General features: G+C 42.7%; 1 protein-coding gene across 2 annotated transcripts in view; it reads left to right on the top strand.

Moving 5' to 3' along the window:
- Nucleotides 1-1426: 1426 nt before the first annotated feature.
- Nucleotides 1427-18212, top strand: part of Nus1 (NUS1 dehydrodolichyl diphosphate synthase subunit) — a 30133-nt gene continuing 13347 nt past the window's right edge. Inside the window, exon 1 of one of the 2 annotated variants that reach the window (XM_055599401.1) lies at nucleotides 1427-2029. In XM_055599401.1, the coding sequence (XP_055455376.1) occupies nucleotides 1594-2029 (436 nt within the window). In that variant the 5' untranslated portion in view covers nucleotides 1427-1593. The remainder of the gene's footprint in view (nucleotides 2030-18212) is intronic. The other variant, XM_055599400.1, reaches the window with a different exon arrangement.

Raw genomic sequence — 18212 nt, 5'->3', positions numbered from 1 at the left:
GTGTGAAAATGTAATACATACATATGCTATAGGTACACAAGGTAAGCCTAGAGAAATGGGTTGGGATCTGAATAACACCAAGCTGGGAAATGGGAATTCAGAAGGAAGAACCTAGGCAAAAGAGGCAATAATTGCCCAGAACTGCTACAAGGGAAGCTCAGAGCATCCTGGAGGATTAGTTTAAGTGACGACTAGAACTTAGGCCTCTAAAATAACAGAGCTGGAGGTCACTTTACATTAGGTGGTCCTGATGCCTGAGCTCAGGCATCGTTCCCATTTCCCATCCACTGACAACCTAACTGGAGGTCGAAATTAGTTTAGTGAATAAAGCGCCTGGGCCATCAGGCGGCAGGCCGCCTTTTACGTACAAGCTGTGGCCAGCCAGTAAGGATTCCGTAATTAAGCTTTTCTGAGACACTTCTCCCCGACCTTGGCTGTTAGATTATTGAAACAAAACGGACCGCACAAAATTGGAATTTCCATAAGGGTCTCATGTTGAGAGAAGCAAAAGGCTGGAACTTGGAGCCAGAAGGGGCCTTGTCTCTGTAGGGGGGGAAAAGGGAGAAGACTTCACACAACTTGCTAAACTCTTTTTTGGACTGGGTCTGCTGTGATGGATGGGTGGTACACCACCTTGACCAGGATTGTTTAGCTACACGTATCTCTTGTTTTCTAGCTGGGATGAAACTTCATTTCAGGGCCAAGAAGATAAACACCACATGCATAAGTTCTCGTGTATATGGACTCTGATCTTCTCTTTTCAGTGTGGCTGCATTGAACCAGGTTCCATTTTTTCTGCCCTTCACTGTCTGCTGTTTCATTGTGTATTGAGGATGGGCCACCGGCAGAGCTTAATCTGTTAGGGATGCTAGGACCTGCTTCTGTCCTAGCAATAATGCTATGGCAGTTCTGCTTCCGGGTCCTATACTGAAGGGCCTCATTCCCACTCTGGGAGGTTTTGTTCTGGTCGGAAGATTGGACAAAAACCTGGGATGAGACCTCTCCAAGAACACCCTAGACTTTGGGAACATTTTCTATTTGGGGACCTTGGTTGATTTCCAGCATTTTCACATGCTTGACGAGGTGGATTCTCTCTCTGTAATTTCCAGTTGGGAAACAGTTTGTCATGACCGTGAGAGGAGATGGGCAACAAGGGATGCCTAGGTCATCAGGTCCGAGGAACAGCCCAACCCTCTAGCACTCCTTGGACATCCCAACCAGAGAGAGAGCCCAGAGTCGTCGGCGCGTCGCCCTCCTCACCCCGAGGGGGCGCCAGCGTCCCGGAGCCCGCCTCATTCTCAAGCAAGCCCTCTCCAGCTGCGCCGCCGCGGTTCCAGCCTCGACTCCCGGCCGCGTCAGAGTTCCCCGGCAGCCAATCAGAACTGTCCATGTACTAACGGGGGCGGGGCTGCCGAGGGCGGAGGAAGATGGCGGCGGGGGCCAGCTGAGGTGTTGGCGCTGGCGAGGGGCTCGGGCGCGGGGGGTGGGGGGACGCGGGGCGATGGCCCGCGCCGGCCGCCGGGGAGGATAAGACGCCGTCGCGCCGCGGGTGTGGGCCGGAGGGAGGAGACGGTGCCCGAGCGCCCCAGGAGTATGACGTGGCCGTACGAGCTGGTGTGGCGGGTGCTGCACGCGCTGCCCTGCCTGCACCGCACGCTCGCCTCCTGGCACCGCACGCTCGCCTCCTGGCTCCGCGTTCGCTTCGGCACCTGGAACTGGATCTGGAGGCGCTGCTGCCGCGCCGCCTCCGCCGCGGTCCTAGCGCCGCTCGGCTTCACGCTCCGCAAGCTCCTGGCCGTCGGCAGGAACCGGCGTCATCACCGGCACCCGCACGGGGGACCCGGACCGGCCGCCGCCCACCCCCGGCTGCGCTGGCGCGCGGACGGCCGGTCCTTGCAGAAGCTGCCGGTGCACATGGGCCTGGTGATCACCGAGGAGGAGCAGGAGCCCAGCTTCTCGGACATCGCGAGCCTCGTGGTGTGGTGTATGGCCGTGGGGATCTCCTACATTAGCGTCTACGACCACCAAGGTGAGGCCGGGTGGGAGATGGGGTGCCAGGGGCGCGTCCGGGTCTGGCCGGTTTGCCTCTGGTGGCCGTGCGAGGCCGCCGCCCTCCAGGCCCTGCGAGTTTCCGTGGCCCTCGGCCCTTAGGTATAAATCACGGTGCTGGCGCTTTCGAGGAAGGGAGATCAGTTTGATTGAACTTTGGGTAAATCTTTGATTTTGGTTAAGTGTATTTTTAACGTCTGAAAATACTATAGTCCGTTATGTAGATGGTTATCTATTTGGCTTTGTTTCACAAAAGAGGGAGCTGATGTTCAAAACATTAACTGTTTTGCCCAAGGTCACAAAAGTAGGAACGGGGAAATAATTATAACCAGTCTGTGTGCTCTTCAAAGTGTCACTTCAAAGGGGTTCAATGCACTCATCTTAAGTGAGACCAGGCAGTGGAGAATTTATACATGAGCCGCATCGTAGGTTTTCCAAATGAGTTCTTGGAGTTTGGTGGCATTTGAGTTGGGTTCCTCAAAAGTATGTGAGAGTTTAGATAGGCCCGGAGCAACATGGGGCACCCCTGTCCCTGAAGCCTGGAATCACATGTCATCATTTTTCCTCAGCGGCCAGTACAGTACTTAAGGGGTTGTCTTTCTGGACGTTCTAATCGAGGCAACGAATGTCACCAGAGTTTTGTTAAGTACAAAACTACTGCATGGAGACAGGCCTAAAGCACTATGCCAAATAGATCCCTTGGAATCTTGTCTTGGTCTCATGTGCTTTCTCTCAGGCTGGTGGGGAGGAAGGCCCACACTCACAGTGGTGATGGATGACATTTGGGGAGTATAGTTACTTCTAGAAAGGAGGGAAATTCGGAAGAGAGGAACTTGAGAGTTGGTGTAAAGGAGATGAAATTTGAGTAGGGCATTGAAGAGCAGGAGCGAGGTAGAGTGGAGGCTTCTAAATGTCAGGCTTGGATTTCGGTTAATCCTCAATGCATTGGTGTTTCCTTAAAGATAAAGATGTGGCGAGGAGGGGTTAGGAGGATTGGTATGCAGGAAAGAGAAATGACTGCTTTATCCCTGATTTGGTAAGTTCCCTGCGTGCTTCAGAGCAGCAATTTGAATTTTACCTTTAAATCTCCCTTAGCTGGATATTTAAGTGTAGGGTTGGTGAGTGTAAGTAGTTATCACTGACACCTCATCATCTTTCTTACAGCTAGCAAGGAGAGCCCATCCTGAAATGACGATTTGCCCTACAGGGTCAGAGACTGACAATACAGGACTTCCTGAAGGACTCAGGAGAACAGTAGAAGTCAAGGCGATGACAGCCTTCCCTGCCTGAGCCAGTGCAGTCAGTGGTGTGGGGTATACTAAGGCAGTAAAAAATGAAAGTTTAAGAGTTAAGTGATGTGGGTTGACTTACATCCAGTAGGAAGGAATAGATAACAGCTGATTTGTTTGACTAGACTGCCTCGGAAGCAGGATTACAATACAGTCACACTTCCTTGTTCCTGCTATTCCTGTTACAGAATTTCTGCTGTGACTCAAGTCCTGTGTCATATGCTCTTAGAGGGAAAATTATGGGCAATGAAAAGATGTCGACTTAAACCAAGTTTTGAGTGAGAACTGAATGGAGATTTAAGGAACAGTTTTTACTGAATAGACTTAAAGGATTTTGTGTGCTACTAGAAAAACATTTTTATGTGATAATTTCATAGTTTAAATAAGGGATCTTTAATTTACCTATCCTGGCTTTTGACTGATTCGTTATTCAGCAAGCCACAGTTGGGTATTTTTAAATGCCATACCTTTCCAGGCATGAGTATTCAGGAGCAAATGAAAACAAAAGCTAAGATTTTAGTAAAAGTCTGGCATCTAATATAAATGTGTTGGAAAGTATCTAGTTTTAGACACATAATGAGGAAAAATAAGGGAGGGGAGAGGAGATGATAGCTGAAAGGCAGTGATGTAGGAAGAGGTACACTGACCAAGGGACAAAGACTTGACTAGATAAAGATATTTAAACTTTATTTTATTTCCTTCAGTATGCTTCTATTTAAGCTTGTTTTTGTATACTTAGAGAAATTTGTATTTAGATATTTAGAAAAACATATACATCAATGCTGCATTCATACCTGCCTTGGTATAGCAGCCTGCGATATGAAGAAATAAGGGTAAGAAATGATGTAACATTCAAAGAAGGATGTCTACTATGAATTAATGCCACGCTGCTACATAAATCAGAAATGACATGTGAGCATGAAGGACTTTATTTAGGGAGAGGAAGGGGAAATTCCCCTAGAAGTGCTCTTAGCCTGGGTGGCTCTAGGAAAGAGGGAAGGTGACATGTGCATTGGAACTAGCAAAGGTAGATAGGGCTTGGGGCTTGAGCACTACCCTGTCCCTGTATGTGAATTGGAAATGCCAGCTGTTTGGTGGTTATAACAGATAAGTTTCTTAAACAGAGTGTTGGGAAATAAGGTAAGGTGAATGCTCGATAGCTGTTTTATATATACATTGTTTGGTAGAAATCTACCCCAAAGCTCAGTGTTTTAAGTAATTATGTGTTGACTGTACTATTGGGCAATTTTCCTTGGGGTCATTACATAGACTGTAGTCAGATAACTGGCGGGGACGTAAAGGTTGTCATTATGTGTCATCTATTTTATGCCTGTGTCATTATGTGTCATCTATTTTATGCCTGGTTTGTAATGGCTGCAATAGGAGAGAGATGGCCGCCTGTCTTCATATGGTTCCCACATGGCTACTGTAGGCTTCCTTATGTAATAGAGGCCTCAAAATGATCAGGTTACCTTCAGATCACGTGTTCCCAGAATCAGACCAAAGCTGTAAGGTGGCAGGACCTAGTTTAAGCAAGCAGTCACTCATCTATCTTGATGAAAAAAGTTGAGTTTACTTCTCAGTGGAAAAAAGGCTTGTGCCTCAAGTAACAGAGGAGTTGCTAGCAGCCATCGTGGAGACAAGCTTATTGATTTAATTTTCTCCTAGCCTACAGCTCTTCAAACTCCTATCTGTATTTAAGCACCATTCATTCTGATTATGATGGGTTATAGGTTGCTTTTAAATGTTAGACTAAATTATCTATTGATACTTACCTACTTTGCTTTGTGTCTTCCTGTGAGCTGATGACAAGGTCTTGGTAAGTTGGCCTTTAACTAAGGCTCTCTTGCCTCAGTCTTCTCTAGTGCTGAGATTACAGGCATGTGTCCAAACGTGGCTTGTTTTGGTTTTGAAATTTCTTTTGAATTGAGTTCTTATGCTGCCCAAATACCTGGACTCGTGTGATTATACTGCTCTACCTTCCTAAAGCTGGAACTGTTCACCTCATCTAGCCTGGTTTAAAAACAAACAGCAGCAGCAGCAACAGCAAACACGTTTAAAAGAGATAGAACTATATCCATTTTTTTTCTTTTTTTGGTGGTGGTGGTTCTGGGAATCAAACTCTGGGCTGAGCTACTCAGTTAAGCCTTACTTTTTCATTATACTTGCAGACTTTTTTGATTATGTTAATTTCTGCTGTATTCATTCGTTGGAAATTGAAGTTTACTTAAGAGATTGGTCAGGAATTTTTGAGCTCAGTTCTCGTAAGGATAATTGACTATTTTTGTCTACATGGTTATGACTTAGGAAATGATTAGGACAGGAACTGTGTTTAAAAAAACTGTTTCTTAAGTGTATTTGGTGTTCCAGCCTTAGGGTTGTTATGCCTTCTTGTGTTCACTTGAAGTGCACAGTGCTCCAAATTGTTTGGATGGGTACCTGTTCTTACTGCCAGGTTGTGTTGGTACCATGCTTACTGTAGGGCTGCTTAGAAGCATTTTAGAATGAGTCCTTGAATGTTTATAGGAAATACTGATTCATCACACTTACTGATCAGCTGAATTGAGGTAGTCCGACCCAGGCATCTCTATTTTTATCAAACTACTTATGTGGTGTTTCTGCACAGTGGAGTTTGACCTTAACACAGAACAAAAGGTGCTCTGCCACTTGCCTTATGTAACAGTTTCATGGGCAGGATGGAGATGTAGCTTAGTGGATGTGATACAGAGACCCTGCACACATCCACCACACTCGCCTCCTCTTTCTCACTGCTGTTTATGCCTGAGGATAACTTGGGAGTAGTCTTACTTATAAAATGAAGTGAGTCAGCAGGGCATTATTTTCTGTATGAGATTTAGCAACAGGATAGCAAAAAATATTTTGTTCTTTCTGCATTTATCTCTTTACTTGTAAATCTCTCCTGTGCAGTAGTTTTTGGTTAATTTTTCTCTCACTAGCCCTGAAGGGATTGCCCAGTGCTGCCCCAGACTTCACACCCTCGTTCTCACCGATCTCTGTCCCTCATATTACACCCACCTTTAGGTTACTTGCTATCGCCTCCTCCTGGAGTGCTCACTTTCTTCTTTGCAAATGGCTGTATCCCTCGGATCCTTGTGAGCCCACCCCTTCATTTCCCGTTACTGTCTCTTGCCTCTTGGTAGTCAGTCTTGTGTCTGTCTTACTTTGTTCCTGGATCTACTTAGAATGTTGGGTACCTCTAAGGGTACTTGTATTTTCTTAGTGTGTATCTGCACTTCAAGCTACACAGGTATCTCTTTCCCTTTTCGCTCCTCTTAGGGCGTGTTGGGCAGAGCACATTCTCTGACTCTAGAGAGAGCTATGCCTCCCACACACAAGTGTGAGGAACTGAGGTGCAGCCAGAACCCTTCAGAAAAGTAAATTCGTCTGTTTTACTTTGGCCTATGACATAGATACTAGCAGAAGGTATAATAACTCTTGATTTTTCAAGACAGGGTTTCTCTGTGTAGCCTTGGCTATCCTGGAGCTCATTCTGTAAATCAGGCCTCACAGAAATCCACCTGCCTCTGCATCCTGAGTGTTGGGATTAAAGGTGTGCGCCACCATGCCCTGCTGGAGGTATAACTCTCACTATGATTGTTCTCCTTGTGTTGAGTTATAGAGATGCCAGACATACTGAAAGTCCGGTTATATTCATGATTGTATTTGATACACTGGACAGTGAACATGGAGTGTTTGTTGTAGAAGGGAACCTTGGTTCCTACCCCTCACCTTTGCTTACTTTTTCCTAGAACTTTGCATTTTATCTGACCATCCTGAGATGTCCTTGACTGCTTTTTCTTGCAAAGGACTTTTTTATCAAAACCCTGTGTAGCCAAGGCCACCTCCTTGGTAGGCTCTTTACATTATTTCATCCCTAACTTGCTTTGTGTCTGAAAGATTCTATCCTGCTTTGTTTTTTGATGTGAGGAATGATTTTGTTCTTAATACTCTTCTATTAAACTATAGTATTAGATCTATGAATTAAGCCTTTTTTTAAAAAAAAAAAAAAGATTTCATTTATTTATTTTCAGCATATTAGCCCTCTAAGAGGGCAGTAGAGGATCTAGATGGTTGTGAGCCACCATGTGGTTGCTGGGAATTGAACTCAGGACCTCTGGAAGAGCAGACAGTGCTCATAACTGCTGAGCCATCTCTCCAGACCTAAATTAAGCCTTTTTATTTTTAATTTGTGTATGAGCTCCTCAAGTGTAGGTATTCTTGGAGGCCAGAAGAGGGCAGTAGATCCTCTGAAGCCAGAGTTAAAGGCAGCTAGCTGTATTGGTGCTGGGAAGTGAATTTGGGTTCTCTGCATGAGCCATATATACTTTTAACCATTGAGCTATCTTTTCAGCCCCTTGTATTAAATTTTAATAGTAACATTTTTTTTTAAACAGTTAATTTGGTATGGAGCTATATGTATTACAGCACATTCATGGATGTTAACAACCTGCAGGAGTTGGTTCTCTTCTTCTACCATGTGAGGCCTAGGAGGATTGAACTTGGGTCTCCAGGCTCAAAGACAAGAACCTCTACTTGCTGAGCCATCTCACCATCCCCTTTGTTGAATTCTTAATGTGTACTACATGCTAGAATTTGAACTAAATTTTATTTAAAAGCTTTTGTTCTTGTAACTTTAATGTTGATTTTCATCATTTAGAGAACAGACAATAGTCTCTTTATGTACTGACTGTATTGCATCATCTTTAGGTCTTGGCATCATGGCACTGATATACAGGTGATAGAAACTTTTTGTAAAAGGCATTTTAAGGCAGATAGTTTTCCTTGTCTTAGCTGATCTACATGTTCACCCTGAGCTATAGGATGCCTGTTTAATCACCACAGTTTGACTCTATGGAGCGCTTGCGCTCCATTGACCTGTGCACCAGATAAGCAGAGTTAGGAAGACATTCCTACTTCACAACGGCACCTTTAGCTGGAGATGTTGTTTGTGGGTGGGTGCTTGCCTCGTGTGAAGCCCTGTGCTTGTTGTTGCATCCCCCATATTGATGAAACAGACACATAAAATAAAATGCAGCTGGGGCTGAGAAAATCTGTTGGTCTTCTTCACCTAACGTTCTTATGTTGAAGGGCTTAAAGCCATTCATGAAGGCCCCAGTACATGCTTGTTTCCATGCTGCAGTATGTTAACATTCCAGAGTAATTGTTGACCTGTGAGGTATCCAGAGGCTCTCCGTTAAAATCAAATAGTTTAATGGCTTATAAGGATTTGTGTTTATGGCTCTGGTAGTCATGTAAAAGTTTAATATTTCTTTTCATTTAAAATAATTGTACTATTACGTATATGTTTTCTTCTCCAAAGAGTCCTCTCCAGTAGTGTGATGGTTGTGTGTTACAGAGGTTAAATGAAGGTAAGCAACAGGTAATTTAGATCTGTAGGCATTGTATATAAGAATATATTACTTTAATTGCATAGCTTGAAGGAGCTTAATAACGAGGAGAGACTGTTTCAGTGTTATTTTTCTTTCTTTTTCCTAGAAATCCTTTTTGCCAGATGTTTTTTTTTTTTAAAAAAGATCTGCTTCTACAGAAGAAATAAATGTAAAAATTCTAACATCAAAAGATATGTTAAATGTGTATTTTAAAAGTCATTTTATAGGGTTGATAAGCATTTCATGTGAGTTGTGACAGGACCTTTAAGTACAGTCAAGATTTGGTGAATGAGTACTTGTTTAAACTCCTTGTTTCCTGGTTCTCTTAATTTGGACAGGTGTTTATGCCATGTCTTATTGCTCAGTTAGTGTGCACATGCTTGGGCATACGAGTGTGGAGACCTGTGCATGATACCACAATGCCATTTTCCTTTCACGTAGAGATTCTGGAAGACTTCACTAAGGAGTCTGAGAGCAGTTTTGTACACTTATAGATAGATGGGTGGACTTAATTCTGTTTGAAATGTGCTGTGCCTGGTTTCTGTAGCACTGTGTTTGCTTGGATGTCTTGATTCATATCTGTACCTACTGAGTCTCACGCCTGGCTTCTCCTTTGTTTCTCTTCTAAATGTGAGGTACATGTGAGTCCTTGTCTTTCTGCTCAACTTGGCTATGATCAGCTGGGTAAGTGGATATGGGCGGCTTAGTGCTGCCTCAGGTGTCTCTCCTGGTCATGATTCTAAGTATGCCTGTAGTTTGTACCGTTAGCCCCCACTGCCTCATAACTTCAGACTCTCTGTCTTCAATATTACATGTTCAAAACAATAATTTTGAAAATCCTCCCAAATTTGCCCTCTATACTTTCTTCCATGCTAGAAAATAAGACTCACTTTCATCGAGCTATTGATGTTGCAAGCGCAGCTGAGTATTCCGTTGAAGGTGTAGCTCACCATTAGCCCTTCTCAGCCTGTATAGCTTAGTGTCCCACTTACATTGGTGTCACCTGTCCCACCCAAATTTCAGTTGCCATCATCTTTCACTTGTGGTACTAGCCCCCTGATTGGTCTTTATTTAAATTCTGACCCCTCTATAATTCATTCTTCACCTATCAGAAAAATAATTTTCTGATGTGTCATAGGTTGAGGTTGAGGACCTGTCAGTACTCCGCCACCATGCTGTTTTTAGCTCTTGATATTTTTCTGAGAAAGCATCTCAGTCTAGCTCAGGCTAGCTTTGAGTTCACTATGTTGTCAAAGGGGGCCTGGAACTCAACATTTTTTAGCGTCCCAGGCTTAGTGTGATATGATAGGTATACACGATGCCTGGCTATAGTCTGTTTTATTTTTATATAACCTCGTTCAAACTCTGAAGAAAACACTAGTAGATTCCTATTGTACTTAGAATGCTTTATTCACTACCTGGACTAATTCGCTACCTCCTTGAGTTGTATTCTTTTCAGTGTCTCTTTTCTCACGTAATATCCCAGTTTCGGTTTCATCTCTGTTGCTGTAATAAAGCACTGTGACCAAAAGCAACTCAGAGTAGGAAAGGGTTTATTTGGTTTATACTTAAAATTTACAGTTCATCATTGGAGGAAGTCAGGGCATGAACTCAATCTGAAGCCTGCTGGTTCTATCATAAGCTTGAGCTTAGCTGCCTTCTTTGGGCCCAGCACCATCTTGGGGAATGGTGCCACTCATGGTGTGCCGTACCTTCCTGTAGCTGCTACCAATCAAGAGAGTCTCCCACTGACATGTCCACAGGTCAGTCTGATCTGTGTGACCCCTCAGTTGAAACTTTGCAAGTGACTCTTGGCTGTGCCAAAATGATAATTAAGTCAACTGGGGCAACACTTTCCACTTTCTTGTTAATGTTCATATTGGTATTCTTCTTTCCTTTAAAAGATGAACTCTGAATGCTCAGAGAATATACAGAGCTATGTCTATAATAGCCGGCCTCTGAGGAAATCCTGATTTCATGTTTGGCTGATGTTTGTGGTACCTGAGATTCAAACCCAGGGCCTTAGAGCATGCTAGGCCAGTGTTCTACCTCTGAACTACATTTTCCAGAGCCATAAATACCAACTTCTCTATTTTGAGACCGGAAGAGAATCGGCCAAAACGTTTTTGGTAACATACCATGATTGAGATATCCAAGAGAATGAAGCAAGGAAGGCTACATGGTGCATCAGTGACAGAGCAGCACAAACTGCATGGCCACTTACTACAGGAGTGTTGTGTTTAGACATGCACCAGGCACATGTCCAGTGTTATTATGGGGTAGGGTAGGAACATTCCAATATGTTATGATGGAAGGTCAGAGAACATTTTCTTGTTGTCTAAACTTTGCATTTAGTTTTTAGAACCACAGTTACAAACATTTCTTAAAATATAAAAAGAAACACGGCTCCCAAAGCACATAGCTCATGTTTATCAAGAAACACACACATGCACACACGCGCACACACACACACAAAGCACCTACTTTCCCCCACCCCAAGATGCAACTTTCGTAGAATAAGCGGTTTTCTTTCATGGAAATTGGATGTGTGTGTCCTTGTGTACATGCATGTGTTCTCAGTCTTTCATGAACCTTTTCTATTGGTATTCCTCTGGGAACTCATGCCTTTGTAACATAGTTATAGAGCAACAAAGTGGAAATTCCTTACATCATTACAAAACCTACCTTAGATTCCCAGCTTATTTTGCAAGAATACGTATGTGCCCTGTGAACCTTCTCAAGTCTTTAAAAAAATAAAGAAAGAAAGAAAAGTGCCATGTAATAGCTACTTCTGTTGCTGCGATACTACTCTGTGGCATACTTCCTACAGCAAGACCACACCTCCTAAGCCTCCCCACACAAAGTCACCATCTGAGGACCAACTGTTGAAATACATCAGTCTAGGCAGAGGGGAACATTCATGTTCAAACCACCATATACTATAGTTCTCAATTTTTCAAAAGTTAATCCTTGTGGGCTTTGAGACAGCCCAGCTAAATGTGATTGCTGCTACACCTGACAACCTAAGTTGCATCACCAGAACCCTTGGCAAAGTGGAAAAACCTCTCTACACAGTTGTCCTCTGACTTGTATAAACTTGTATGGCGAGTGCACCCATATACCAACTATAATAAATACTGAATGAGTAGTAACTTAGACCTAGATTTCAGATCAAATCCTTTAATACCTAAGGGCAATTGCTTGACCGTCCAGAGTATTTCCCAATGGTTAAAGGGTAGGATTTTTTTTTTCTTTTCTTTTTCTTTTTTTTTTTTTTTGGTCTTATTATGTATCTCAGGCTGGTTCTGAATTCTCAGTCCTTCTGCCACAGCCTCCTAACTGCTAGGATTATAGTCATTCACCACCAGGTTTGGCTTAAAATAAATGGTTAAATTGCAATACTATATTCTGTTTTCTCAAAATTGGGTTTTCCTTAAATTGGTTAACTCCAAATGGAAATAAGGGTTTACCTTTTTCATTCCATCTTCTTAGATCAGTCAGTTTAAGTTGTAGAAGGCAAAAAAGGTAGATTATAACATGAGAAAAAAAACCTTCCACATGCCTTGTGCTATGTGGAAAATCTATGTCAGTCAAAGCCAGCCTTCTGTCTTGTGGCCTTTCTTGTGTATCATGTGAAGTTTGTAGGCCGTGATTGCTACAGAGAAACGAAAGCCAGCAGTACTTACATACTTTGTGGATGAAATAAATGCCATAGAATAAGATCAGCTATAGGGGCCGAGCTCTGCAGCATTAGGAATCATTTTCCTCATTGTCTGTTTCATGTAAGCCTCAGACAGGAACTATTTTAGCTGTTAGACATGTCTGCTCAGCTCGGCCCAGAGCAAGGTTCTAAGTTTCTTCAAGTCTTTATAGAGAGACTTTGTTATTGTCCAGCTCTACTGCTCTTTTTTGTGAATTCTGCATGCAAGCAGGAAGTGTCTGTTTGTGTTGAGAGGTTCCTGGAAACCAAAGTTTCCATTCAGTGATCTGTCCCTTTAGGCTTTGTTGTTAGTTGGACTTTGTGCACTGATAATTTCCTAGGTAAACCCCAAGCTTCTTTTATATGGAAGCTGACTCTGACTTGGGAAAAGAGATGACTACTGTAGCAACTCACAGGTAGGAATGCATTTCAGTAGTGGAGATGTTAGTTAAGTTAGTGCTACTTTATAAAATGCAATATGAAGTTTATTAAGGCATTTGAACAAAATTCACTAGAGGAGCTGGGGGAAGAATGAGACACTGGAAAAGTCTCAGGAGAGGAATGACACTTCAGCCTCCCTGTTAAGAATTGGGAGAATTGTACAGGGGTAGGCCAGTGAAGGTCACACAAAGGATAGGGGTTGGGGTGACTCCAATCTGTTTGAGAAGCATAAGGCAGTTCTTAATTTTGCTGATTATAGAGCTACAAAGAAATAGATTGACTTATTTCCTAACCATGTATTATTTTTACCCGTTTTCTGTGGAAGCATAGACAGCAGTGTTTATGTTGATTGGTTTATTACATTTTGGAGCTTTGAAGATGCTGAAGTTGGAATGAACCAAGATGTACCCAAGGCTGAGTAATTTGGTAGCCTCATGAAACATGCTGAAAGGGCAGGGAAAACCTGCTGGAAGGTATTTGTGAGGTCATATACAGAAGGCTGCGGTGACTGGAAACTACAGTGACAGTGGACAAAAGGAACGAGGGTGTAGAAACCATTGCTGTTGAGGAGCCAGAGATCTTAGCTTATTAGTGGCATGAAGGTGATGATGCTACAGAGTGGGAATGAAAGGTCATGCTGTCTTTAGAAACAGAACCGCAAGCCTTCCCACCTGCCCACGCACCTTTGTCATCCATTTACAGCTTTCACTGTACCTGTTCTCCATGTCTTAACCCAAAATGCATTCGGCTTAGGCTAACTATTACAGCCCTCCACCCCCTTTTCGATGAGGTCTCAGCCTTAAGCTGTAGCCAGGCTATCTTGGATTTAGACTAGGCTGGCCTCAAACCCACAGTGACCATTCTTGTGTTAGCTTCCTAAGTGCTGGCATTGCAGATGTGAGCTGTGGTGCGTTCCTCCACCTCCAGTTTGCTCCAGTTGTTTTGAGAGCCAGCCTTTTAAGACATACTACCAAGTGTTCACTCTGCTCATGTTTACTTGTTGACAAACCTTCAAGGCAGAAGTGGGTGTTGGAGTGACCTGGACATATCGGCAACAAAACAATACCTTCTTAGTGAAAATTTGAATGTTTATCCAACATGGATGCCTGTACATTAATTTTACAGAGATGCTGCATTATTTTCTTACTAGGTTTCTTGGCATACCTTTTAATATGCACCCTAAATTGTGCCATGCTTATTTTCCCCTTGTCCTGCCCCCTAATGGTTTAAAGATTTCTCATTGACTAGACTCATTCACTGCACGTGGGCAGTGAGCCAGCTGAGGAGTTCTGTCCATTTGGGATGGTAGGAGGACAAAGGGTTCAGTGGAAAGGAAAAGGAAGATGTTCAGGGAGCACTCTGATGGCTTGCCATCAACAGAGAGGGCGAAAGGAAGCAGATGCTGATGCCAGTGCATCAGAGAAGTTGAGAAGGGAAAAGTAAAGACTGGGACGAGCTAGGGTCTACTTTGGTGACTGAGTACACCATCCATACCTGGGATTCCAGCACCATGGAGGCAGAGGCAAGGAGACGCAAGCTCTGGGCAGAACCGAACATGTGGCATTAGAGTGCTTTCCTAGAATTCAGGAGGCTCTGGGATGCCTTCAAGATAGCAAGATTGTTTATAGCACCTTTGCATAACTGCATTATGTGTGGAATCCTGTAGTGGTCTGCTGCCTATCTATACATTGCTTGTAAACTGTTGGATACATATTTGGCAAGCAGTATGAAATAAAAATTAGCCTCGCCTCACCCCTTTTCTCATAATATTTGCATCAGCAGCCTTTGTGTGTATTTCACACATTCCAGACTATGCTTAGTCTTAGCATTTGCCCTATCTTTTTTTTTTTCCTTAAAGGTTTATTTATTATTTATACAACATTCTGCCTGCACAACAGATCTTACTATAGATGGTTATGAGCCACCATGTGGTTGCTGGGATTGAACTCAGAACCTTTGGAAGTACAGCAGGTGTTCTTAACCTCTGAGCCATCTCTCCAGTCCTATTTACCCTATCTTAATGCCCTCACTGTATACATCTTTTTGATTTCCTAGATTCAGTGTAGCTCAAATCTTGCTTTAAAAAAAATTGTTCTACATTATTTATTTATTTATAGTGTGTGTGTGTGTGTGTGTGTGTGTGTGTGTGTAGGGTTGTTTGTTAGTGAATATGCGCCAGAGCATGTCTGAGCAGGTCAGAAGACAATTGTGGGAGTTGGCTTTTCCATCATGTGGGCTTTTGGGATTGAACTCATAGCAAGCACCTTTGTCCAAATGCTGAGATACCTTGTGGGCCCCTAAGTCTGGCTTCTTCTACCAAGCCTTTTTCCTTTGGAATATACTGCTTTTTATTACTCCTTGTCTTTGTCAGTTTTCTCTTCTTTGGAGTTAGTTTATGTTTCAAAGGTTTAGTCCATTATCATCATGGTGGGAAGCATGGTTGCATGCAGGCAGACATGGTGCTGGAGAAGTAGTTGTGAGCTCTACACTTGGATAGACAGGCAGCCGGAAGGAGAGTGAACCACTGGGCCTGGCTTCAGCTTCTGAGAGCTCAAAAACCCACCGCCAGTGGCACACTACCTCTAAGAAAGCCACACCTATTTCAACAAGGCCACCACATCCTAATATTTTCGAATAATACCACTACCTGTGAGAACCATCATACTGTTTTTACATGGATGAGTTTTCCCCTTCTTCCCTTCTCTTTCTGACCCATTCACCCCTACCCCCACTTCTAATTTTCTTTATAAGTTAGATAATTAAATGTGTGCTACATAGTTTTATTTTCGTTATAAGGGATGTGATGGTAACACATTAGCTTCTGTGTATGGTTGGAAGAGCAAAAACTTTTTTTTCCTGTACTTCGGTTTAAATTTTCTTTTTAAATTTTTTTATATTAATTACAGTATATTCATTTTGTATCCCAGCTGTAGTCCTCTCCCTCATTCCCTTCCCAAACCACCCTCTCTCCCTCATCTACCCAAGTCCACTGATAGGGGAGGTCCTCCTCCCCTTCCCTCTGACCCTAGTCTATCAGGTCTCATCAGGAATGGCTGCATTGTCTTTTTCTGTGGCCTGGTAAGGCTGCTTCCCCCTCAGGGGGAGGTGATCAAAGAGCCAGCCACTGAGTTCATGTCAGAGACAGTCCCTGTTCCCCTTACTAGGGAAACTCAGTTGGAGACTCAGCTGCCATGGACTACATCTATCTAGGGGTTCTAGGTTCTCTCCATGCATGGTCCTGGGTTGGAGTATCAGTCTCAGAAAAGACCCCTGTGCCCAGATTTTTTGGTTCTGTTGCTCTCCTTGTGGAATACCTTTCCCCTCCAGGTCTTTCTTTCTCCCCCTTCTTTCATAAGACTCCCTGCACTCTGCCCAAAGTTTAGCTATGAGTCTCAGCATCTGATTTGATGTCCTGCTGGGCAGAATCTTTCAGAGGCCCTCTGTGGTAGGCTCCTGTCCTGTTCCCTGCTTTCTCCCTCTTCTGATGTCTGTTGCATTTGCCTTTCTGAGTGAGGATTGATCATCTTAACCAGGGTCCTCCTTCTTGCTTAGCTTTTTTAGGTGTACAGATTTTAATATGTTTATCCTATATTATATGTCTAATATCCACTTATAAGTGAGTATATATCATGTGTGTCTTTCTGTTTCTGAGATACCTCACTCAGGATGATCTTTTCTAGTTCCCACCATTTGCCTGCAAACTTCCATGATTTCCTTGTTTTTAATTGCTGAGTAGTATTCCATTGTATAAATGTACCACAATTTCTGTATCCATTCCTCAGTTGAGGGGCATCTGGGTTGTTTCCAGATTCTGGCTATTACAAGTAAAGCTGCTATGAACATGATTGAACAAATGTCCTTGTTGTGTACTTGGGCATCTTTTGGATACATGCCTAGGAGTGGTATAGCTGGATCTTGAGGAAGCACTATTCATAATTATCTGAGAAAGCGCCAGATTGATTTCCAAAGTGGTTGTACAAGTTTACATTCCCACCAGCAATGGAGGAGGGGGTTCCCCTTTCTCCACATCCTCTCCTGCATGTATTGTCACTTGGGTTTTTGATCTTAGCCATTCTGATGGGTGTAAGGTCAAATCTCAGGGTCATTTTGATTTGCATTTTCCTGAAGACTAAGGATGTTGAACATTTCTTTAAGTGTTTCTCTGCCATTCGAAATTCCTCTATTGAGAATTTTCTGTTTAGTACAGGATTACTTGATTTTTTTACTGTTTAACTTCTTGAGTTCTTTATTGGTGAAGATCCTTTCCCAGTCTGTAGGCTGTTGTTTTGTTCTGATGACAGTGTCCTTTGCTTTACAGAAGGTTTTCGATTTCATGAGGTCCCAATTATTGATTGTTGATCTTAGAGCCTGTGCTGTTGGTGTTCTATTCAGGAAGTTGTCTCCTGTGCCAATGAGTCCTAGGCTCTGCCCCACTTTTTCTTCTAAAAGATTTAGTATGTCTGGTTTTATGTTGAGGTCTTTGGTCCATTTGGATTTTAGTTTTGTGCAGGGTGATAAATATACATCTATCTGTATTTTTCTACATGTATATATCCAGTTAGACCAGCACCATTTATTAAAGATGCTGTCTTTTTTTTTCCCATTGTATGGTTTTGGCTTCTTTGTCTAAAATCAAGTATCTGTAGGTGTGTGGGTTTATTTCTCGGTCTTCTATTTTATTCCATTGATCCACCATTCTGTTTCTATGCCAGTACCATGCAGTTTTTATTACTATTGCTCTGTAGTACAGCTTGAGATCAGGGATGGAGATATCTCTAGATGATCTGTTATTGTACAGGATTGTTTTAGCAATTCTGGGTTTTTTTTTTTTTTTTTGTTTTGTTTTTCCATATGAAGTTGAGAATTTTTCTTTCAAGGTCTGTAAAGAAGTCTGTTGGTATTTTGATGAGAATTGCATTGAATCAGTAGATTGCTTTTGGCAAGATGACTATATTCAACATTTTAATCCTACCAGTCCTTGAGCCATGGGAGATCTTTCCATCTTCTGATATCTTCTTCAATATCTTTCTTCATAGACTTGAAGTTTTTTTCAAACAGGTCTTTTACTTGGTTGGTTAGAGTCACCCCAAGGTACTTTATGTTGTTAGTGGCTATTGTGAAGGGTGTTGTTTCTCTAATTTTTTTCTCAGCCCTTTTGTCTTTTGTATACAGGAGGGCTATTGATTATTTTGAGTTAATTTTGTATCCAGTTAATTTTGTTTATCAGCTGAAGGAGTTACCTGGTAGAATTTTTGGGGTCACTCATGTATACTATCATATCATCTGCAAATAGTGATACTTTGACATCTTCCTTTCCAATTT

The sequence above is a fragment of the Psammomys obesus genome, unplaced genomic scaffold (assembly GCF_907164565.1).
Source record: "Psammomys obesus unplaced genomic scaffold, mPsaObe1.curated_primary_1811, whole genome shotgun sequence".
Lineage (NCBI taxonomy): Eukaryota > Metazoa > Chordata > Mammalia > Rodentia > Muridae > Psammomys > Psammomys obesus.
This window is presented reverse-complemented; position numbering and strand designations above follow the sequence as displayed.